The sequence below is a fragment of the Lynx rufus genome, unplaced genomic scaffold, assembly GCF_022079265.1.
Source record: "Lynx rufus isolate CCGP_SWC_20201006 ecotype Redwood Valley unplaced genomic scaffold, mLynRuf1.p SCAF_2, whole genome shotgun sequence".
Classification (NCBI taxonomy): Eukaryota; Metazoa; Chordata; class Mammalia; order Carnivora; family Felidae; genus Lynx; species Lynx rufus.
This window is the reverse complement of record NW_025814834.1, coordinates 205,585,125-205,609,838: the sequence shown is the minus strand read 5'-3', so window position 1 is coordinate 205,609,838 and position 24,714 is coordinate 205,585,125. Positions and strand designations below refer to the sequence as shown.

The 24,714-nt window shown below is 50.4% G+C and overlaps 1 protein-coding gene across 1 annotated transcript; it reads right to left on the bottom strand.

Moving 5' to 3' along the window:
- Positions 1 to 11,731: 11,731 nt before the first annotated feature.
- Positions 11,732 to 23,603, bottom strand: LACTBL1 (lactamase beta like 1). The gene is made up of 6 exons (XM_047083137.1): positions 23,468 to 23,603; positions 21,015 to 21,124; positions 18,559 to 18,716; positions 17,318 to 17,556; positions 13,633 to 13,738; positions 11,732 to 12,710 (listed from the first exon to the last, which is right to left on the bottom strand). Exons 1-6 carry the CDS (start codon positions 23,514 to 23,516, stop codon positions 11,732 to 11,734), a joined length of 1,641 nt encoding a protein of 546 aa, XP_046939093.1. The 5' UTR covers positions 23,517 to 23,603.
- Between the last annotated feature and the right edge of the window lie 1,111 nt (positions 23,604 to 24,714).

Here is a 24,714-nt window from a genome sequence, read left to right as displayed (position 1 = left end):
GCCTGGCTGAAGCACAGGAAGGACCCAGGATCCAGACAGCCCTCGGGCACTCCTGGCTCTCTCCTGGGCCCCCGTGGTTCCAAGATGGTACTAAAAGCCTGGAAGACTCTTGCCAAATAGGGTAAATGCATTCAAAGGACAGGATGCCCCATGATGCTAGGGGAAATACACCCTGACCCCAGAGTGGCAGCCTTGGTCCTATGACTAACTTGAGACATGAATCTGGATAAGTCATTTGCCTTCACTGAACCTCAGTCTCCCATCTGCAAAGTGAGAAGATGGGACTGGACGAGCCTGGCACGCGAAACACTTTCTACGCCACCGTCCTGTGAGGAGGGACTATTTTCTCCCATAGGTGGACGGGGGGGGGGGAGGGGAGACTGAGGCTCAGAGAGGGGAAGTAGCTTCCTCAGGATTACACAGCCAGGAAGGGACAGAGCAGGGCTGTGTTCATCTGTTCCCAATGCCCACTCCACCACACTCGGGTGACATGAAGCACACGGTCCGTGTCTGACGCTGGTTGGTAAGAGAAGAGAATGCTCAAACCACTGGGGTTGTCAGGGAGGCCTTCGTGGAGGAGGCTGTCTTGAAAATGACAGAAGTTGAGAGGAAGGTCACTCCAGGTGGGAGGTACAGTATAACCAGAGATGCAGAGGCCAGAATTGTCCAGCCATGAGGAGTCAGGTCTGGATGAGCCAAAGGAGTGGTGGGAGGTGGGGGTTGATTGAAGAGGAAGGTGAAGTAGCTTGAACGTGATGCCCAGTCCAGCCACAGCAGGTTCTTGAGCAGAAGAGCAGCAGAAGGAGCATTGGGTTCTAGCAGAAAGAGTCCGTCCAGCCATCAGATGGATGGCAGGATGCCTCATAGCTCCCCCTCTCCTCCTGGAGGAAGAGCCCCCTGGAAAAGCCCTCATTTCTTCCAGGAGATTCCAAGCCCTGCTGCTTCATTGTCCATCCTCACTCACTGAGGCAGATAATCCAAAGAGTCATTTCAGCTGCTTGGAACAGCAGGGTGGGTTTTGTGCTACCTGGTTCCTAATTCAGCTGCACTCACTTGACCTTCACCCCATTTCCGCCAGGCCCCGCTGAGAGCTGCCGGGCACTGAGGGAGCTGCCACTCGGGACCAGAGTTGCGTGGATGCGGATGGCGGTGGTGGCGTGGGAAGGCAGGCCAGCATGCTGGCAGAGCCCTGGGGGCACAGAGCAGAGTGCAGGGGTGAGCAGGGCCTCGGGCTTGGGTGGGTGGCTTGCACACTGCCCAAGGAAGCCTGTCTCTGCCCCGGGAGGCCTGGCCCTGCCGAGATTACCCAGACGTGTTGGAAGGGTCTGTCTGGGGTCCTGCCGTTTTCAGTAGTGTGTTGTGCTGGGGAAACCCAGAAAGAAGTTAGGGAGCCACATTGCACACGCCTATACCACTTGCTGGCCTTGACAGACTCCCATGAAATGGCTCCTGCCATATAAGTTAGCATGAAGAATGACCTTGGAGCTGGCCAGTTTCCCCTTCAGGGAAACCAAAGACAGTGACTTGTCCTTTGTTCTGGGACACAGGAAGGCTCAGGGATGCTGCCCTGGGAGGCTCACCTCAGGAGGTTGATGCCACGGGCAGGGTACTAATTGCTGGTACACTGTGTGGGGCTCTTACTGGTGTTATCATCCCCTCTCTGCTGGTGAGGAAACCGATTCCCAGAGGTGATTCCCAGACCATCCCAAGCAAGCCATCTGCCTTTAGTGTTCCCTCCTTCCTGCCTCATAGGATCTTTCAAAACTTTTGCCATCAGCCACCTGTATTAGAATCTTCTGGGCCGTTCATCTTGCAGATTCCTGGGCTGCACCATGACCCCGTAAGTCAGAACCCCTGAGGCCAGCCTCTATTTTTAATAAACTCCTCTAGGAGATTCCTCCAGACACTGAAATGTCTTCACTTCCCCCACAATGACCTATGCCCTGATGTCTGCAGGGAGGGAGGTTCTGGCGTAGACAGGGATTAGGAAAAAGCAAGACATCGTCAGATAAGATGCCCCAACTCAGACATGGATTAGGACCCATGAAGTGGGGGCTGAGCTGACCCTCAGGAATGTGTTCAGACTGAGCTAAGCTTTCAGGAAAATTAGAAAGACCCCCAGACCCAGAGTCTGTCTGAGTTTAGCTCCACAGCATGAAGGCTGCCTCAGGAAAGCTGATACAGCAAGAAGAAACAGGAATTTAATACTTCACAGGGGCCCAGCAGCCCACCCAGGCCACCCTATGGAGACCCCCACAGATCCCAAGGCTACAATCCAGGCCTGTTCATTCAACACCTGGCCAGGTGGGCCAGGCAAAGTCAGGATGGGTCTTCTAGCTGGGCCCAGAGCATCACATATGCAGCCCCCAACAACCTCTGCTACCCAGACTAAAACATGGCTTTCCCTGGAGGGAGAAGAGGGAGTAAAGGACCCTGTCTCTACTCAGGGTTTAACAGCCCCTGCTGGAGGAGGGGAACGGGAGAGGGAGGAGGTAAGAGCCAGGACCACATGCACTCTGGGGGCCCCGCCGAGACTGTAAAAGTCCAATCTAACATCCCGCGGAGAAAAGATTCCAAGATTCTAAGATTGCAAGCCCCGTGATTCTAAGATTCTAACAGAAGAATTTCATGTTTTTAAGATTCCATCACCCTATGATTCTATACTGATAGTTCTTAAAATTTCAAGTCCCATCGTTCATCCTCGGTCCTTAAACCTGAATGCCCTAGCCGTGACGAGAGCGCAAAGAGAGAGTGAGAGACATGGGGAGAAAAACAGCTAATATCAAATATTAGCAACAGCTCCATTCTCTGAGTCAGAGATGGACCCTCGCAAGGGCCCAGGACCCTCCTTTTGAGTGTGACGCTGACTTCCTTTCCTGGGTAAGTGGCAGAATTGCCCACACCTGGCCCTCCCAGTGGCCAGTGGGATGGTGCCCCAGCTGAGCAAAGCCCTCACACAGGCCACAGTGCCTACCAGCTTGTGGGCAAGACAGTCTAACTCAGAAGCCAAGTAGGGGCCTCAGTGGCTCCATCTGGGAGGGGACTTACTTATTTGGGGTGGAACATCCCCCTCCCCACCAGAGAGGAAGGTCCAAGGCAAAGAATTGGCTTAGGAAACTGCCCAAGTGCCCCACCTTGCTGTTCAGAGCCAGAGTCTCAACACTGGGCAACCAGAGGGTCTTACTACAAACCCCAGAACCAGGTGCCTTTCCACTGACACTTGGGCTGCAGTGTCCATGGCTACACAGCCCCTGCCTGATGCCAAGGACCCTTCACCCTTTCCGGTGAGGCCACTGCCTATGGGATCTGGAAGGCCAAGGAGGCGCCTCTGGATTGGTCGGAACGAGCGGTCAGTCTGGCTGCCCTCCCTTCCATGGACAGGGATTCTGCTGAGCAGGGGGCACAAAGCTGAGTCCCTGAGGCCAGCCCAGGGCAGGCCTGGCAGGGACACTTCCTGACAACCAGCCTCTTTGGACTCCAGAGAAGAGTAATTACTGGTTGATCATGCCCAGCCCCAAATCCTAATCATAGCTGCTATTTCTTGAGTGCCAACGATGTGCCAGGAAACGCACTTAACTTTTTATACACATTGTCTCGCTTCACCCTCACACAGCTCTGTGAGACAGGTACAATCAGAGACTAGGATTCCCATCCCAGAGACTAGGAACCTCAGAGACGTGTATGGTGGCTTTCCCAGGTCACAGAGCCAGCCAGTGGTCTCTGACCCCAGGATCTGCCCTCATCAACACTATGCTATGCTGCTACCAGTGGCCCCTACTCAGCCCCACCCCCTGTCAGACCCTTTGCCAATCAAATCCAGATCTCTGTGGGGGAACTCTGTTCAGGGCACATTTTCTTTGACCATGGCCTCCTGGAGCCACTGTCAGAGCCATGGGCGGTGGAAGTGAGCATTTGGACTCCTCCCTCCACAACCCAGGTGTCCATTCCAGCCTGGGCCATGCAGGCCAGAGCTCTCAACCAGGGACCAGGGGGTCTGGCAGGGTTTCACTGAACCCTATTCCCTTTGGTCGTGAACATGGGTTTTCCTGACAATGCTGGGGTGTTGGGAAGTGATGCGGCTGGGGTTCCGATGGCTGTGGGTCAGACCTAGCTCCTCCCCACTGCTATGACCAAGGAAATCTCACCAGCTATGTCCATGAGCAACCCTGATCCTGTTACTCCAATGCCTTTGTAGGAGTATTTTTAGCAGAACTTTTTTTTCCAAAATAAATGTGAATTGTAAAAATTATTGCTCTGACTCATGGCTTGTTCGTTTGTTTGTTTCTTTGTTTTCCCACTGAGGTTTCCCAGGGAACAAATGGGCACCCCTAAATGTTCTTAGCAGAGTTTTGAAGCATGGCTAGGAGTTTTCCAGGGCTAAGAATGGAGCCAGGGCTGGGACTAGAATTGGGGTTGGGGTGGGGATTTGTCCTGGGCTGGAGTAGGGTGTTGAACTGGAACACTACGAAGAACACTCAGTCCTGTTTAAGATTCCCATGTCTCCATCAGGGATCCTAGCCTTGGAATCACAACTCTGCCATTTGTTAGCTATGTGTCCTTGGAGAGGTCGTATAACTGCTCTGAGCCTCATTTTCATGTCTGTAAAATGGGGCAATAAAACCAATCACCTAGAGTGTAGTGAGGATTATATGGCAGAGCCTTAAATATGTGAAAAGGGCTCGTCTAGAGAGCTGTTATCATTTGCAGCCTTTCCCATGCTGGAAAGAGCATTTCATGGAACCAGTGTTCCTGGGAGCAGACTTGGAGAACCAGTGCTTGGGTAATGCTCTGGGGATTAGAGGTAGAGCAGGACTGAGGCTGAAGTCAGGCCTGGGAACGCGATGGGGTCGAAGTCAAAGGGAATGGGATCTAGGAGGTTGTCTTTTGATTCATTCATTCAATACTCATTTATTCAATCAAAAATTACTTACTGTATTCCTAGTACATGAAATGTGCTGTATTAGATACCTGGGGGAAACATAAATGACCCAATGTGCATCCTGCCCTGGAGAGCTCATCAGGGCATTTGGTTGACTTCACTGCACATGAATTGGGCACCCACAGAGTGCCAGACATGAGGCTGGTACTAGGAATACTGTAGTGACTTAGACATGTGCCCTCCCTCATGGAAGTCCCCAGTCAGTGGAGGAAACCAGTAGGCACTCAGGTTATTACAACTCAGGGCAACGCGTGCAACAAAGTGCCTGTAGATTCCAGGAAAGGTGCCATTAATCCTGAGTGGGAGCCCCTAGGGGTCCTGACTGGGGTTCTAAAGCATGCCTGGGAGTTCTCCTGGAAGCTAAGGATAAAGTGTTCCATGTAGAGGCAACAGCAGATACAAAGGTATGAAGTCAACATTGATATATTTTGTGAATTACTATGTAAGTAATACAAATAGAAACGTGACTACCATGTTAAAAACTAATAAATGATTCTTTATACCAGTTTGTACATACAGACCTCAGGGCTGCCAGCCCCTCTCAGGGCTTAGGGTACCGGGTGGAGGAGACTCTGAGAGCTCACAGTGAGGCCAATTGGGTCACATACCACCTGCGGGCACACAGCACAGTTAGAGCCCAGTGTGCAAACTTAAGACCTTCCTTAGACATCCTGGGGCCTCTGACTCAATGCCAGAGACAGCTTCTGTCTGTCCCAGCCCAGTTCCTCTGAGAAGTATGAATCCCTTACTAGTTCCACTGGCGAGCCCAGGCCCTGGTCCACACCAGGCTCCCCCTAGATCCAGCACAATCTCATGGAGAGTTGCCCCAGCTCAGGGACGCTGCCCCAGGTCTCCTACCCCTCCCCCCAGTTCTTTCACCAAACCCTCTTCTCGCACTTCCTTCCCACCCAAGGAGTAGCTGCAACCTCCCTCTGCCCCTCCTGGCTTTTTATGGGCGTCTGCGGTCTGTCATTTCACAGGGACAGAGACATCGCAGTGACAAGAGATGTCACCAAGGAGAAAAGAGAAACAGAGGAGGAGTTTTCTCCATAGACTCTCACTAGGTCTGGTGTCAGAGCCATGGAATCCCCTCCCCCGCCCCCCCCATGCCAGGTAAGACTGTAGAAAAAGTCCATCCCCACCACCACCTCCCCCCAGTCTCCACCACTCCCATCAGACCAAAGGGTGTGCCTGGGCCAGCCCTGCCCCAGAAACCCCGCTGACTCAGCGTGTGGAGTCCTGGGGCCGGTAGCACCCCTGCCCACTGCTGGCATTCCTCCCCTGATGCCCCCTGGATGGCACAGTAATAAAATTTGAGACTATATTAGTGCTGCTGCTGCCATGGCCCCTCCTCCCCCTCCCCCTGGTGATGGAGGGTCCCGAGGCAGCATGAAATGTGCTGAAGCCTGCCCCAATCCCCTTACCCCAGACCCCACCCCTACATACTCACTCACATGCATAAGGTCCCCTCTCATCCAGGGGCACTCGTGTTTATACACACATATTTTTGCCATCAGCTACAAACAGGCACGCACCCGCACATTCATGCATGCACACATACACCCATAGCTGCAGGCTCATGTTCAGACTCACCCCATACACATCAAGTCACATATACACAACAATTACCCCACAGCATGACCGCAAGTAACTCTCGGAATACTCCCTCTGTGTCAGGCGTGGTTCTGAGTGCTCTGCACATTATCATCCTGCTTAATCTTTTAAACCCGTGCTTCTCAAACTATCTGTGGTGAAAGACCAGGTTTGCTTGGGGGGGAGGGGGTCTGTTTTGTTTTGTTTTGTTAATTTCCAGTTGTTTGTCGATCAATATAAGGTCTTACTGTGAATTCAACACCCAACCTTGTTTATACCCTGTTACATGAGACCTGTCCCTGATCTCACACTTGGATACTATGGCAATGTCACAATGCTACAAATATTTCTGTAATATCTGTACCTACCTTGTCATAGACCAGAAACAAACAGTTCTAGGACAGGCACGAGTCCTATCTATATCTTGAGTAGCAATCCCTTAAAGCATGCCAGAAAGTGGACAACTGACATTATCCCCATTCGATAAATAAGAAAACGGAGGTACAGCATTTTGAAGATTGCCCACAGTTACACAGCTAGTAAGGGCAGGAGCCAGGATTAGAACCAAGACGGTCTGCTCCAAAACTGTGTTGTCTCATATCCCTACACACTTGGGCACAGAGTTATACTCACATACACAACAAAAGACACACACCTGCAAATACACATATGGACAAGCACTCCAGACACAAATGTGCATGTATTTATTCACTATAGTAAACACACAGGTATGCACACAGAACTACAAGCACAAACATACAGATGTGTCTGTTTTGCTAATTATTATGTCCCTGGTGCTAGTACATTGCCTGGCACACAGTAGGCACTTAGAAAATATTTCTGAATGAATCAATACCTTTATGCCCCATATGCCTTCCTTCCATAAGAACATATTGTCTATGAGTGTATAGATTCTCTCTCATGGAGGGACTAACACAGCAGGTTAGAAGCACGATCTTTGGGTTCAGGCAGATCACAGTTCAAATCCTGTCTCTGACATTAATGCTGTGTGACATGGGGAAGTTGCTTCACCTCTCTGAGCCTCAATGTCATCATCTAGAAAATGGAGAATTCAGGGGTACCTGGGTGGTTCAGCCGGTTGAGCGTCCGACTTCAGCTCAGGTCATGATCTCATGGCTGTGAGTTCGAGCCCCCTGTCCGGCTCCGTGCTGACAGCTCAGAGCCTGGAGCCTGCTTTGGATTCTGTGTCTCCCCCTCTCTGCCCCTGCCCACCCCCCAGCTTGCACTCTGTCTCTGTCTCTCTCAAAAATACAAAAATGTTATGGGGCGCCTGGGTGGCGCAGTCGGTTAAGCGTCCGACTTCAGCCAGGTCACGATCTCGCGGTCCGTGAGTTCGAGCCCCGCGTCGGGCTCTGGGCTGATGGCTCAGAGCCTGGAGCCTGTTTCCGATTCTGTGTCTCCCTCTCTCTCTGCCCCTCCCCCGTTCATGCTCTGTCTCTCTCTGTCCCAAAAATAAAAATAAAACGTTGAAAAAAAAAAATTAAAAAAAAAAAATACAAAAATGTTAAAAAAAATTTTTTTAATAAAATAAAATATAGTGGGCACAGAAGAATGCATGATCTAAGACCTCATTTTTAAAAAGATTAAGAGCAGCCAAATTAATCAATGGTGGTAGAATTCATGAGTGGTTATTTCCAGGAAGTGGAGACGGGAACCACAGGAGAGGCTGGAAGTGTTCCACACCTCGGTCTAGGTGGCAGTTACACAGGTACAGACATAGGTTAAAAAAAAAAAATCATCAATTTGCAAGAATGAGTGGTCAGGGAAGGGCTCACAGAGGTGACAGGTGAGTAAACATCGGAGGGAAGGGAGCCGTGAGTGGTTCGCTGGAGAAGGAACCGTGCAGGCAGCACAGCAGGAGCAAAGGCCAAGGATACCTGACAGGTTCAAGGAGCAGCGAGAAGGCCAGAATGGCCGAGGCAGAGAGAACAAGAGGCCAGTGGGAAGAACCGGGGTCCTCTGTAGGCCATGATAAAGACTTTAGTTTTTCTTTGAATGAAATGAAAGCCCTAGGAGTGTCTGAGAACACAAGTGCCGTGATGTGACTTTTAAAAGGATCCCTCTGAGTGTCCTGTAGACTGATGTCTGTGAGTATATTAGTCAGGGTTCTCCAGAGAAACAGAACCGCTAGGATATATATTAAGAGATTTATTTCAAGGAATTGGCTTACATGATGTGGCGGGCAAACCCAAAGTCTGTAGGGAGGCTGAAAGGCTGGAAAGTCTCCAGCGGGAGCTGCCGCCGCATTCAGAGGCCAATTCCTTCTTGCTTGGGAACTGCAGTTTTACTTTTATGGCCTTTCACTGATTAGATGAGGCCCACCCAGGTTATCGATGGTGCTCTCCTTTACTTAAAGTTCGCTGATTGTGGATGTTAACCACATCCACAAAATACCCACACAGGAACACCTAGACGAGTGTTTGAATAACCGAGTATCTTAGCCTCGTCACACTGACACAGAAAACTAACCATGACAGGGGGTAAGGATGGAAATGGGGAGACAGGAAATCACTATGATAACCCTGGAGGGAGGGGATGGTGGCCTGGAAATGGCCAGAAGAGCAGAGGTGGGGAGGAGGGGTTGGATTACAGACTCGGTATCTGAGTCTGCATGACCTACGGATGGGATGAATGTGAGAGAAAGTGGGGATCCAGGAGTCCAGCCTGGGCAACAGCAGAAGCAGAGCTTCCACTGATTGAGATGGACAGACTACAGGAGGAACTGGTCTGGGGTGAGGCTGACAGTCCCATTTTGGACATAAGGCAGAGATGCATCCTGCATACCCAGTAGGCAGGTGGGCACGTAAGTCTGGAGTCAGAGGAGTAGCCAGGGGTAGAGATACAAATCAGGGAGCCCAGGGTTCGGCCAGGGAAGTATGGTAAAGCCAGAAAGGGACAGAGAAGAGACAATGGCAATGACCCAGGGGCCAAAGCTGTGCAGACAATGAGATAACACCGCACGCCTGTTGAGAGCGTTAAGTCTGTTAAGACAAGCTACAGACTGGAACATATTTGAAACCAGGGACTAGTATCTAGAATATGTAAAGAACTCTCAAAACTCAACAATTTCTTAGAAATCCAATCAGGAAATGGGCAAAAGACATAAAGAGACGTTTCACTGAAGAGGATATACAGATGGCAAAAAAGCGCATGAAAAGGTATTCAACGTCATTCATGATTAAGAAATTACAATTACAAAAATAGTGACCAATGCTGGCACAAATGCAGGGAAACTATATACATATATAACTGTATATGTATATATATATATATGTGTGTGTGTGTGTGTGTATACATACATATACATACTGATACATTGCTGATTGGATTATAAAATGGTACAGCCACTCTGGAAAACAGTTCACCAGTTTCTTTAAAAAGAAACAAAAACAAACAAACAAACAAAAACCCTACCATATGGCTCATCAGTTGCACTCCTGGGCATTTGTCCCAGAGAAATAAAAAACTTATGTTCACACAGATACCTGTAAACAAACGTTCCTAGCAGCTTTATTCGTAATAGCCTAACATTGGAAACAAGCCAGACATCCTTCATCAAATGAATGGTTAAATAAACTGTGGGGCATCCACACGATGCAACTATTACTCTACAACAAAAAGAAGAAAGCTGTTGATACTTGCGACCACTTGAAAATCTCCAGAGAATTATGCTGAGTGAAAAAAAAAGTCCCCCCCAAATTACATATTGTATGACTCCATACACATAATATTCTTGAAATGACAAAATTACAGAAATGGAAACCAGATTGGTGGTTGCTAGGAGTTCAGGAGGGGGTTGTGTTGGTAAGCAACTGGGCATGGCTAGAAAAGGGCAAGAGGGATTCTTGTGATGATGAAAATGTTCTCTCTCTTGACTCCATCAATGTCAATGACTCTATCAACTTATGATATCGTACTACAGTTTTGCAAGATGTTTCCATTGGAGGAAACTGGGTTAATGGCACACTGGTTATTTCTTTCGACTGTATGTGAATCTACAATTACCTCAAAATATAAAGTTTAATTTTTAAACGGACATGCAAAATGCTAGCTAACATTTTGTATTAGATCCAACAGGCATAAAAGCCATCAACGTTTTAAAACTTCTGCTCTTCACCAAAAGACATCATTAAGAAACTGGAAAGGCAAGCCAAAGACTGAGGGAAAATATTTGCAATACCAGCTCTGACAAAGCACTTGTATCCAGAGCATAGAAAGAATCTCTACAATATGAGCAATACAATGCAATTAAAACCACAGTGGGACAGGACTTCACAACCGCTAGCATGCCTAAAGTTGGAAAGACTGACAATGCTAAGTTTTCACAAAGATGTGGAGTAACAGAAGGGTCACATGTTGCCGGTGGAAATGTAAAATAGTACCAGTGCTTTGGAAAACTTCACGGCTTGCCTAGATATTTACCAAAAGAAATGAAAACATGTATTCACAAAAAGACTTATACAGGAATGCTTTTTCATAGCAGCCCCAATCTGGAAACAACCCAAATGTCCATCAACAGGTGAAGGGATGAGCAAATGTGGTGTACTCATACAGTGGAATGCTACTTCACAATAGAAAGGAACAAACTTTTGATACACACACAGACATGGGTGAACCTCAAAAACGTCATGCTGGGGGTGCGGGGGGGGGGGGACGACCCAAACGGCTACACTGTATGATTCTATTTATATGAAACCCCAGAACAGGCAAAATCATCCACGATGATAAAAGTAGATCGGTGACTGGGTGCAGGGAAGGGGACTGACGGCAAAAGAATAGGAAAGACGTTTGAGGGATAATGGAAATTTTCCCTATCTTGATTATAGTGGGCATAAATGTCGAAATCATGGAATGATACCCTGATAACGTGTGCATTTCATTTTATATAAATTAAAACTCAGTTGATTTTTAGTACGAAGACAAAATACAAGCCCAAAGGGGCTCTATCAACTTGCTATGAAAGTTTCTAAATGTTTACTCTAAATTTCCGTACTGAACTCTCCCACCCCGTGGACAAAAAACAGCTGTGGTCCGCGGTCCACACTCTGAGCAGCAAACACCCTACCCCACTTTGCCAACTACTCGCTCCTCTAACATATCTCCCCAGCTCCGCCTTTCCAACTCTAGATCGGAAAGCCCGGAGGCCAGCAAGGGGGAGGCTCCCGACAGAGCCCGCGGTCACTGGGTCTTGAATACGGGCTTGCGCTGCAGCCGCAGCACCCGGTAGGTGTTCAGGCCCGGCACGTCGAAGCCAGGGGACAGTCCGTGGCGGTCCAAGGGGTAGAAGTTGACGAGCTGCCCGTGCTGCGCCTCGAGGGAGAGCCAGGCGTCGCCGAGCGGCAGCTCGCAGGGGAACTCGCGGGCCACGTGCAGCTGGAAGACGCGGCCGCGCAGGTGACGCAGCGCCAGCGTGCGGAACGCGGGGGGCACCAGCGCCTCGACGCGGGGCCCGAACTGGCGCAGGCGCAGCTCGCCCTCCGGCCCGGGGCGCACCTCGTAGAAGGTCTGGTTGGCGAAGGTGAAGTAGCCGGCGAAGGGGCGCGCGCTGGGCGGCGGGGCGGGGCTGGGCTCGGCCTCGCGTAGGGCCCTCTCCATGGCGGGCAGGAGCACGTCGTAGGCCTGCGCCACCAGGTCGCGCCCGGGTGGCCGCGGCCCCGCCAGCAGCAGCACGAGGCTCAGGCGCAGCGGCGGCACCAGGGAGAAGGTGGCGGCGTAGCCGTCCAGGTCGCCGTCCTTGCGCACCACGCGGTAGCCCCCCTGCGCGTGGAACTCCCACGGGGTGCCCGTCTCGTTGGCGAAGTAGGCGCCCGAGCAGGCCAGCAGCGGCGCCAGCAGGGCCTTGGCCGCGTCGGGCCGCAGGAGCGGGGGCCCGCCGCCCAGGAGCACCATGGCCAGCTTGGCCAGGTCCGCCGGGGTGGAGTACATCTGGCCGGACGGCCGGTACCAGCCCAGGTCGTAGAGCGGCGCCGGCCGGCCGCTGCCGTAGAAGCCAGCCGCCAGGCGGGCGCGCACTGGGGGCGTGAGGTCGAAGCCCGTGTCCTCCATGCCCAGCGGTTCCAGCACGTTCTCCAGGATCCAGCGCTGGTAGTCGCCCTGAGCAGTGTGCGCTGCGAGGACATGGGCCAGAAGCGAGAAGGCCAGAGTGCTGTAATGGCACCTGGAAGAGAAGGGGTGGAAACTGGGATGCGGCCGTGGGTGAGCATCTCCAGGCCCCGAAGAGCCGGGCCCCACCTGCTCAGACCCAGATGCCACCAGAGGTTCGTTGGACTGGGCGCGGTTGAGAAGGAACCTGCTTCACTGCATCCCAGGTGGTCAGACCCAGCAGAGACCCCAGAGATGATTGACTACAAGGCATTATCCTACATCTGGGAAGACTAAGGACCAGAGAGGGGCAGAACTGCCCAGAATCACACGGCAACTTGGGGAAGAGTTGGACACAGCAACACATCTGGGAAAGTGGTAAAACAAATCTTTTTGGTCCTTTTTACTTTAGTATAATTGATTTTATCAAATGGAAAACTAGAGTCCTGGGGCGCCTCGCTGGCTCAGTCAGTTAAACATGAGACTCTTGATTTCAGCTCCGGTCATGATCTCACAGTTCATGGGCTCAAGCAGCACAGATCCTGCTTGGGGTTCTTTCTCTCCCTCTCTCGCTCTGCCTTCCCCCTGGATGTGTGCTCTCGCTCTCTCTCTCAAAATAAATAAATGAAACTTTAAAAAAAAAAATTAAGTTCACTGTTCACTCACACGAATGCACACTACATGAGGAAAGGCTGCTTGTAATTGGCTCCCTGCTGTATCTCAGTAGGTAGGTGTTGTATCTCGGTTGAGTAGGTGCTCGATAAAAGTTGAGTTGGTGAATCGACAGAATACGAGGTTCACACAGAACTGAACCTGGGCCCAGCTTCCCCCTGCCTTGCGGTGCCAGCCCGTCTGGGCCTGTCTTCCCAGCTGTGGGGATCCCTGCATCTCCCTTGGCTCCAGATGTCTAGGGTGAGGCGACTCAGGCTCTCTCCTAGGAGGGGTGTGTCACCTCTGGAGGTTCCTAATGTCGGTGGGGCCTCAGACACACTCCTCACCTGGTTCCCGGGTCTGCCACCAGCACATCATCCTTGAGCAGGCTCAGGGCCTCCTGGGTGCTGCCCCTCCACAGCAGGGAAGTAGAGCGGAGCCTTCTGGGCAGCCCTGGGGAAGAGCAGTGATCAGAACTGCTGGGCCGGCTGAAGGTGGGATAGTGGCCCCCGGATGCACTCCCTCCCCCACCTTCCGTGGATTGAGAGATAATGACCGCAGAATCACTTCAAAAAAAAAAAAAAAAAAAGTCTAGCATGGACTCTAACCCTCCCTGTGTTTGGTTGGGCAAGTCACTTAGCCTCTCTGAGCTCCAGTCTTCCTATCTTCCTATCTTCCCCAGTCTTCCCTTCCCTATCTTCCCGGGGAACACAAGGTAAATCATTTAATTTCCTGTATCATAGGGCTCAGGTGAGATAAAATGCTCAGCTTGGGGCCTGGCCATAGTAACTGCTCAAAAAAATGATTGTTATCACCAACCCACAGAAGTTTGATTCCATAAAATTCTTGAGGTCAGTACCCAAACAGGTTTTGCCAAACTGGCTTCTCTGACCACTTGGAATTTTTTGTTTATTGGATGTGACACGTATGGGAAGGATTACAGGACTGGGATTCTTTCCATCCCTCCACCCGGCAATAGTTTTCAAGCACCACGTTTTGTTCCAAGGTCTGTTCTGGGTCCTGGGCATTCAGTAGTGAACAAAATAAAGTCCTTGACCACATGGAGTTTCCATTCTAGTGGAGGGGACAGATGATAAATAAATACTCGTGCTATGGGGTAAGAAAGGAGGGATTGTTATTTGATACAAGGTGATCAGAGGAAGGCCTCACAGAGAAGGTGACCCTTGAGCAGGTGAGAGCTGGAGGAGGAGAGGGGGAGAGCCAAGCAGCAGTGTGAAGGAAGAATGTCATGCAGAGGGAAGGTGTGGAACAGCCAAGTGTGGAGGCCCTGAGGCGGGAGTGACTTAGCTTGTTTGAGGACCAGTGTGGAACAGCCAGTGTGGCTGAAGAGTGAGAAGGGGAAGACTTCGGAGGTGAGAAGTACTGGGGTTGTAGGCACCAGGTGTCATGGAGTGCTATAGGGTACTGCAAGGACTTGGCCTTTTCTCTGAGTCGGATGTGACCATGGCTGGGGTCGTGAGCAGAGGAGTGATGAAATCTGACGTATATTTCATCAGGGTTGCTCTGGTTGCTGTTTGAAAACAGACTTGGCGGGAGGGGGCGGGCAGAAGCAAGGAAGCCTATAAGGAGACTTGAAAAATCCGCATTTTTTTCATGGTGGCTGGGACTCGGGAGCCAGCTGTGGAAGTGGTGAGGACGGGTTGGGTTCTGGATCTACTTTGGGTGTGGAGCCAACGGAATTTGCTACTTGAGGGGATGTGGAAGGTATGGGGGTTGGAGGTATCAGGGGTGACTCAAAGGCTTTTGGCCTGAGCAACTGGGAGATGGAGTCCCAGGCCCCGGGTGTAAGTTCTGACTCTGGAACTTCTTGCTGTGTGGCCACAAACCATGTACCTTACCTCTCTGAGCCTCTACTTGTTCCTCTTTAAATGGGCTGCAACACCTGCTGTGGTTTCCCTAGGAAGTGTTAGAAGGCTTAACTCAGAGAATGGATGAAAAGCTCCAGGAACGGGAGACAGCTGTAGATTACAGTGAGAGTCGATCATAAAAGACATTGAGAGCCTAGAACAGAGTTATTCAGGCAGCTGTTGCCTCAGCTGGCCCCTTGGGACTGTAGAAGACATGTAGGATATTTTAAAACTAACCAAGCACCCTGGGCTTGGTTCCCTGGGTAGGGATGAAGAAGAGTCCACAATACACCCCTAGAGGGAGCCCTGGAGTCAGAGTTATAACCCACGTGGCTTGAACAGGATGCCGGAAGAGCCTAAGTAAGCCTGAAGGCTCCTTACCTGCATGGCCCCTTCCAAGGCCTATATCTAACTTGGAATTTTTAATAATGCATTCTTAAAGAGGACCCCCATAATTACATCCTCATCAGGCCCCACTGCACCTAGGTCTAACCCTGGCTAAAATAACCAAAGCTACATTGACAAGTACCTGCTGTGTGCCAGGAGCTCTGCTAAGTGTTTTACACTCATTATCTCATTTAATCCCCAATAATAAGGCAAACCACAGTCATTTTACAGGGGAGAAAAATAAGGCTCAGAGAAGTTCAATGACTTGCCCAAGATCACCCAGCTGGGAGAAGGCAGAGCTGGAAGTTCAGTGCTCATGCCCTTAACCATCAGGCCACCCTCCCCCAAGAAGAGTGACCCTGTCCTGCCTGAGCTGCTTCAGGAGGTTCCATCCTCTCGCTGAACCTCGGGTACAACGCCTGGGCTCAGGAGTGATAACCAGCCATGTCCATTGACTAAGACGTCAGGCCTTTTGAAACAATGAAATGGCATCGTTTCAAATGAAATGGCCTGGGTGGCTCAGTGGGTTAAGCGTCTGACTCTTGGTTTTGGCTCAAGGTTCATGAGTTTGAGCCCCCATGTCTGGCTCTACACTGACAGTGTGGAGTCTGCTTGGGATCCTCTGTCTCCTCTCTGCCCCTCTCCCTGCTTGTGCACGCTCTCTCTCTGTCTCTCTCTCTCTCTCTCTCTGTCTCTCTCAAAATAAATAAATAAACTTAAAAAAATGGCAGGCACATGTATGTCCATTTAGTTTATATAAACGTATTATAGAGTAATATGTACATTACACATTCTTATACGTATTCATTCATACACATATGTGCACTTTGTGTGTATATTATTTTATTTATTCAAATAGTAGCATATAATATATGCTGTTTGAGCTTTTTCCCCCACTTAACACTGTATCTTATTCCATCTCAGTACATAGACATCATTATTCCCCTTTTTTCTAACGCTACATCTGATTTGATTATATAGCTGTGTTACAGTTTGTTTAGCCACTCCCCTGCTTATAGATATGTAGGTGTTTCAGTCTTTTGCCGTTACAAACAGCGCTGCAGTGAATGCATGCCGACCTCACACCACACGTGTGTGAATACATCTGTAAGAGAATCTCCTAGAAGGGTAATTGCTGAGCCAAAGGATCTATGCATTTTTAATTGTGGTAGATATTATCATTGTCCCCCATCCAGGTTGCACCAATGTAAATTCCCACCACTGATGCATCAGAGGGTCTAGTTCACCATAACCTCACCAACCCAGTGCACCCACCATTTTGGCCTTTGCCAAGGGAAAAATGTCTCTCCGTGGTTTTAATTTGCGTTTTTGTTATGAATGAGGTTGAACATCTTTTAATATGTTTTCATAGTCTTAAGGGCCATTTGTATTTCCTTTCCTGTGAATTGTCTATTCTGTTCCTATTCTTCACCCATTTTTCTGTTGGGTTGTTAGTCTTTGTATTGATTTGTACGTAATCTTTGTATATTGAGGGAAATTAGGTCTTCATTGTAGATCTGTATACAAATATTGACCTGTTCTTGACCTAATAAGCAGATCTTGACTTTCAACTTGCCAACTGATCTTGATTTGTCCCCTTGATCTAAACTCCCAGATTTCGCCTCCGCTTTTACCTCACCAGATCTTTCTACCCCTGGTCCACCATCCAGGGTGGGTGAGAGGGAGGTGTGGCCGGGCTGGCTGCATGAGAACCTGCTGCTCAGTTCCCACCCCTGAAATGGTTTGGGTTGAGCTGCAAAACTTCAGGGCTGCTCACCTGAGAGCTGGCTGGCCATCCTTCGGAGGGTGACGGACGAAGGCCTTGGGGCTGGGCCCACCTTCTCCAGCTCATCCATCAAGCTCTGTTGTTCAGGGGCTGATGCCATGCCCAATGGGTTGTTAATGGTGAAGGTGCTGGCATACCGCTCCAGAGGGTCATCTAGAGAGGCTACAGTGCCCTCCTCCCACAGCCGATACAGCATGAGGACTGGAAAGATCTTAGAGATGCTGGAGATTCTGGGAAGTGTTAAGCACACAAGGGTGCAGAGGATATACAGTTGGCCTTACAACCTCCGTCCTGCACCCCAGGTCCCAACTTTCTAATGCTCTAGGAAAGCACTGAGTCCACCCTCTTCAGTGTCTCAGACGGAAATTCAGCAGTCTCTGTAGAACTGCCTTTGGGATGTTCGAGAACATAGCACAGTGGCAGGTGAACACTCTTGAGTGCCTACCCCGTGCCAGGCCTTAACCCAAGCCCTTCCCATTCTGGGATAGACGTAGGTTGGGATCATGTACCTCTGCCTCTTACTAGCCAAATGGTCTTGGGCAAGTACTAGATCTCTCTCAGTTTCTGTTTCATTGTCCGTTTCACAGGTTGTAGAAAAGATTGAGCGAGATTGGGCATGTGAAGTGCTTGGCAACATACCTGGAAGGTAGGTAGCAAGTGTTGAGTAAGTGATAGCAAATGCAATTGTGGGCCCAGGCCTGGCACATGGCAGGTGCAGTGTGAATGGAACCTCTGTAATCCTCACAGTGTCTCTGGGAGTGAACGTGTTCCCTTTGCATTGTCAGCTTGGAGGATCCTGCAGGCAGCACCTAGGAGGGGAGACTCTGGGTGTGCCGCAGGGGGTCCCAAGTTTCTTCCGTCTGGACCGCCGCCACCAACTAACAGCGACCCGGGGCAAGGGCCCAAGAACTGGTTACAGTTCCTTCGTGGCACATAGTAGGGTGTGGGAGGTGGGACACAGGGAGCGTTTTCTAGTTAGGGAGGTTCTGGGCTAAGGGCTCTCCAGAAAAGATTCCTTCCTGACTTGTTACCCCTGTGGTGTGATGTTGGGCACTCTCTGGTCCTCTCTGGCCCTCAGTCTCCTCATCTATAAAATTGTCAGGACTTAATAAAGGGTCCTGGAAGCTTGGACCCCCAGTCATGATTCTCTTGAGTCCTCCTACCTCCTAGGTCTCCCTTGTCCTCCCATCCCATGCCCCCCTCCACAGGACCCCAGAGGTCACCCAGCTGACCGGTACATAGTGTATTCATTGGGGGGCCCAGAGGCCGGGTCTGATCCATTCTTCCTCCCAAAGTTCCCGGTCCAGAGCACGGTGTCATTGTGGATGACAACTGCAGACATGGCAGCCAGGCCCGGGGCAGACAGTGCCTGACGCAGGATCCTGTCCACCTTGGAGGAGAAGAGCAGGAGTGCAGGCGCAGACAAACACCCCTCTGGTCCTGCTTGCCCTACGCATTCCCACACCACACCCTGCACACAGCGCCCCCTGCCGGGACCCCCTCCATTCTCCCCCCCCCCCCCCCCCCCCCCCCCCCGCCGTGGCTGGAGCCTCAGACCTCAGGTTCTCAGACCCCCTGGGATTGGACCCCCACCCAGTTACAACCAGAGCAGCTCCTCTAAATTTGTTTTTATGTAGGGCTTCCTCATAAGATTTCTGTTCAAAGAAAATTTCTTTGGGAAAATGTAAAAGGAGAGAGGGGTTAAACTACTGATGTCGTTGAACCCTGTCTGCTGCCCTAGAAAACCTCATGAAGGCCTGGTCTGACCCCCTAATGTTGGAGGATTCACTATAGAGGCCCCTAGACCCTCTTTGAACATTTATTGAAAGGACATTGTTTTCAATAATGAAATACAGTGACAATGATAACATCCAAAGTTATTGGACATTTGGAATGTGCCAGGCACAATATAAAGTGATTTTCATGCATTGTCTCATTTTTTTTTAATTTTTTAATGTTTTTTTTTTTTTTTTGAGAGAGAGAGACAGAGAGACAGAGTGTGAGTGGGGGAGGGGCAGAGAGAGAGAGAGGGAGACACAGAATCCGAAGCAGGCTCCAGGCTCTGAGCTGGAGAGCCCTACACGGGACTCGAACTCACAAGCTGTGAGATCATGACCTGAGCTGAAGTCAGACGCTTAGCTGACTGAGCCACCCAGGCACCCCATGCATTGTCTCATTTAATCCACAATAAGCCAGTGCTAAATTTCTCCCTATGTTACAGATGAGAAGATTGAGTCTATGAGATATGAAGCGACTTGCCCAAGTGGCTAATGGTTAGTGGAGTCAGGATTAGGACCCCAGGCTAACTCCAGCCCTAGGTCCTAATTAACTGCCAGACCTCCTTGCCGAGTGATTTAGCAGGTCCAGAACTGAGTTCTGTCCATGTGTGGTTTCCACCCCGGCACTGACTTTGCTTCTCTGTGCCTCAGTTTCCTCCTCTCTAGATAGGGATTCATGAGGCATTTGTATAAAGAAGCTACCGCATACTAGGTGCCCACTAGAAGCCGGCTACGATTACTGTTGCTATTTCTTGTTTTAATTGCTATGACCCTGGAGCCTCATAGCACCGTTCTGCTCCCTCTCCTTCACTAAAGCTTTTCAGGTACTTGCAGACAGTGATGGTGTCTCTGCCCAGGCCTTCTCTTACATGGACACGTCACCTGCCTTCCCTTCAACCGTTCCTTGGATGACAGTTTCACGCCCCTCCGCTGTGCTGCTGCTTGTACACTTCCAGTCGAGTTTCATTTGTCTGTGTGTCTCCTAAGGTGAGTGAGCTGGCCAACAACCCCCTCTAGCGTCAGGCCATCATGCAGTGGTAAGAATTGTGTTATAAGGTGTGTGTGCTTAATTACATTGCAATGGCCTCTGTGATACGGGCTGTGTCCTCCTCCCCCCGTCCCACCTTTCTCCCTCCCCCACCTGCAGTCCCAGCAACCTGAATTCCCTGGTGGTTCTCTGTGTGTACCTTGCACTCATTCTGCTGCCTCTGGACCTGTGCACATGCTGGTCCCTCTATCCGGAGCACATGCTTCCCTCCCTCAGTCTCCCTTACTGTATGTATAAATGCATATCACCTGGTACTTCCTACTTGTTCACATCTCCGTTTAGACATCATTCCCAGGGCATCTGAGTGGCTCAGTCCACTAAGCGTCCGACTTCGGCTCAGGTCATGATCTCACTGCTCATGAGTTCAAGTCCCGTGTTGGGCTCTGTGCTGACAGCCTGCAGCTCAGAGCCTGGAGCCTGCTTCCGTTTCTCTCCATCTCTCTTCCCCTCCCCTGCTTACTCTCTGTCTCTGTCTCTCTTTCTCTCTCTCAGATATAAAATTAAAAAAAAAAAACGTTAAAAAAAAAAAGTAGACCCCATTCCCTCCAGAAGCCTTGCCTGACCCCAAAGCCAATTTCTTTGTGCCCCCGCAGTTCCCTAAATGTCCCCTATCCTCACTCTTACCCCTGTATTATAGATGTTACTTGTCTTGACTATGTCATCACATCCAGACTAGTAGCTTCTTGAGAGCAGGACAGTATCTTCTTCCTGCCATGTCCCTGGTGCTTAGCCCAAAGTAGGTACTCAAGGATTATATGTTGAATGCACGAGTAAATGCCCCTGCCAGTGCACAGAACGTGCCCTCCCCTTCATCCCCCAGGCCTAGCACACACGCCCAGTTCCCTCTTGGGTCATCACTGACCTTTTCCAGGGCCTCCTTCAACACAGGGAGGGGGTGGGCCAGCGGCACGGGCTCAGGGTGTCGGGGACACATCCTCACAGGGGCAGAGGCCACCTCTGGTCCCAAGGAACCTATAGGGAGCATCACATGGTGAGTGGGGGACAGAGCTCAGGGTAGGAGTCTAGGGATCATCCTAGAAGAAGTGGGAAGGTGGCAGCAAAGGCCAGAACCGTGCCTTGGGGCTGGCCCTCCCAGCTGGCAACAGCCTCACCAGGAGATAGATAGCAGGGCACAGCACCCACCATGGGGGCGTATGCCTGAGAGGAGAAGGGACAGTCCCACACCCACCACCTGATGATTGGCCTTCAAAATACCAATTAGGCCAAGGCTCCTGGTTGGCAGCCCTTTTCTCTTGTATGACCAGCTTTCTCCCTCCATGTAGTCAGAGGAGTTAGAAAAGTTCTAGCTCCTTGGGGCAGGCTCAACCATGTCTGTCTGTCTGTCTGCCTCTGTTTCTCTAGTTCAGATTATGTATTTGAGTGGAGAGGTGGACTTGGGCCCCGCTTAGGCTTCAGGCCTAAATCATAAGGCCAGTGCCTCTGTCACCAGAGCCGTGTGTCTGGAATATCAGGTCTAAGTCCCATTCTGCTTTGGTCCAGGTGTATGGCTTCCTTGGAACCTCTGGGGAGAAGGTGTGGGCCCTGGCAGGACAGGATTCGGGCTGAGAGATCATCGCACGGGCCCCAGAACTCCCCTCATCCTCAGAGAGCAGTGTAGGGTAGTGAGGGTGAAAGTGCCCAGAGGAGCTGCACGCTCCTCAAATCCTACTCAGAACTGAGAGGAGCTTCTCTGTGGGAGGCTCACTATGGCCGCAAATCCTTCCAGCTCCTCCCACCTCTTGAATCCGGCTGGCCTTGTGACTTTGCCAGGACAAATCGATTGTGCACCTTAAGGAAGGTCTCTCAACAAATCCATGACATAGGTTTAATCATTGGAGTAGGGAGGTCTTGGCCAAAACCTAAGCTTTGCTCAGCCTGGGACTCAGGTAGGGCTGGTGCCTACAGCCCTGCATTAATATGCACGTGCACAGGGGCACGTAGGTGGCTCAGCCGTTCTAGCGTCTGACTTCGGCTTGGGTCATGATCTCACAGTTAGTGGGTTCGAGCCCTGCTCTCAGTGAGGAGCTCGCTTCAGATCCTCTGTCCCCCTCTCTCTGCCCCTCCCCCGCTCTCAAAAGTTCTCTCCCAAAAATGAATAAAACCTTAAAAAAATATGCACGTGCCCAAAAAGTCATCTGGAAATATTTGAATGCATATTTGATTCAGTAGATACGGGATGGAGGCAGGGCATCCTCATTTCTAACAACCTCTCAGGTGGTACCCATGCAAGGGAGAGGACTTCGATCACTGTGGACGGTGATCAACCTGGTGATGGACCCAAGCAGGTCCACGAACTGTTTGTTTCCCATTTGTGACAAATTAAGTACAAAATTTGAGCGCACACATTTAGAAACTTCTATAGAGTTTAATGTGGTAATTTTGTGTGGAATCTTAAAACTTGAGCTTCTGTTCTATAGTATTTTTTTTTCATTTAATTTCGTTCGTACGTATTTATAGTAATAACTGATCTGCTTTGGATTGGTACTTTGACCGTTGGCGAAGCATGGTCCTTTAGGACAGGCTGACCTGCCTACTTGAGGACTGTTTGCTTGAGGGACTGAGAAGCCCCTGATAAAAGAATATACCCTAGAAAGAACGGGTTGGGGTGGGAGAGGAAAAAGCCAGCAAGAAAATAAAAGGAGCCATTTCTGCACAATGTGTCTGTGGGAATTTGGGAGCCCAGGCCACCTCATCGAGCCTTGGGCATCCGTAACACAAGAGGAACGGAGAGAGACATTCTCCCCAGCGTTAGCAGAGAACTGGGATTCTGGATGACCCAGGTTGGAGGTTGCAGGGGTTGCTATGGCAACAAAGGGCCTGGTGGACATTGTCAGCAGCGGTGGCTCAGTAGCCAAGCTTTGACCGGCCCAGGATGGAGAGGCTCCAACAAATGGCAGCTTCTGTCCACGGACACCTCGTTGTTCCTCCCAGGGTCTTAGATATAGCTGGGGGGAGATCTTTAAAGGGGTGGGGGGTAGGGCCTGGAGATCCTACCATGGGGGCTGAAGATCAGGCAAGAGAAACTCTGTTTTACCTATTGGGAGTCCCTGAGATTTACAGCCAGACTGGGTGGTTTAAGGAAACTCCAGTGGCATTAGGATCTTCACTTTATACCCAAGGGCAACATGACACAGAAAGGTCCCTTGACTGGTCCAAAGATACACAGCTAGTGAGGGTTGGCGTCAGAATGAAGGCCAGAGCTTCTGAGTCCAAATCTTGTGGTCTTGCCCCTACACCCTCAAATCAGGTGCATCAGCTCCAGGCTCCCAGGCCCCACAGGGATAGGAAGGAAGTCAAGGATGCTTGTGCACTCACTGGCGTCCAGCTTGGGGAGGTGATATTGCCACAGGAAGCAGCCAGTCATAACCACAGAGAGCAGGAAGAAGAAGCTGCAGGAAGCTGGGAAGAGCCACTTCTTTTTCAGTTTCGGCAGGCTGGGCTGCCAGCCCACCTGGGAGGGGAAGGACAAGAGCACGGCCCCCAAGGGGGTCAGCCAGAGGGAGGCAGAAGAGGGACCCCTACCATGCTTCAGGTTCATCCAGACATCACAAGAGCCCACAACTTGGGGCAGATATCACACCTGTAAAACCAAGGTCCTTCCCAGTGTGAGCCCTTCAACAGCTGTGCCACGTGTCTCTCTGCACCTCTGGGCTTTTGCATGGCCTGCTTCCTCTGCTGGGCATGCCATGTCTCTCCTGTGTACTTAGTGAAATAGCTAAGGCCGGCTGAAATGCCGCCTCCTCCAGGAAGCCTTCCCCAACTCTCCTCACCCAGACCCCCTCCAAGGCACTTTGGACAAGCCTCCATTGTGGTGGGAGTCCAGCTCTCTAATACAACGGCTGTTCAGCTAGTATTAGCTGGTGCTCCTGATGGAGTGTGAGTTCTCCAAGGGCACTCACCACTCAAGCTTGTTAGATCTTAACATTTTACCCTGTTTTCCTCATATCTCTACATTTTAAAAAGTACCCGCGTCAGCTCCTTGTTTAATTTATGGTCTGTTCATCCCATCCCATTAGAAAACAGGAGTTTGTTCACTCTCCCCCCTCTTTGTCTGCCCCTGCCCTGCCTGTGCTTGTGCTCTCTCTCCCTCTCAAAATAAATAAATAAACATTAAAATGAAAGGAAGGAAGGAAGGAAGGAAGGAAGGAAGGAAGGAAGGACAGGGAGGGAGGAAGGGAAGAAAGAAAGAAAGAAAGAAAGAAAGAAAGAAAGAAAGAAAGAAAAAGAAAGAAAGAAAAAACAGGGATTCGTGATTTGTTTTACTCACCATGGTATTCCCAGTGCCTAGAACAGTCCCTGAAACATAGCAGACCCTGATAAATAGTTGATGGTGAGTGAATGAATGAATGAATGAATGAACGAACATTCTGGGTGGAGGCGAAGCCCTTTTTGTACCACCTGCAGATTCCAGCCTCCTCCCCTTCTTCCCAGAAGTAGCACCCATTACGATCTTGGTGTTCATCATTACCATGCCTGTTTTCATTCATTTACTGTGTGTTCGTGCCTTCGTAAACAGCACGTAGTATCACTTTGCACATTTTTAAACTTATGTAAACTATAAC

Excerpts from the sequence above, each read along its gene's own strand:
- LACTBL1 (XM_047083137.1), bottom strand. The coding sequence starts at position 23,516 with ATGACTGGCTGCTTCCTGTGGCAATATCACCTCCCCAAGCTGGACGCC. Across the intron at positions 18,717-21,014 it reads TGAAGGAGGCCCTGGAAAAG|GTGGACAGGATCCTGCGTCA; the intron begins GTCAGTGATGAC and ends TTCTCCTCCAAG. Across the intron at positions 17,557-18,558 it reads AATGAATACACTATGTACCG|AATCTCCAGCATCTCTAAGA; the intron begins GTCAGCTGGGTG and ends AACACTTCCCAG.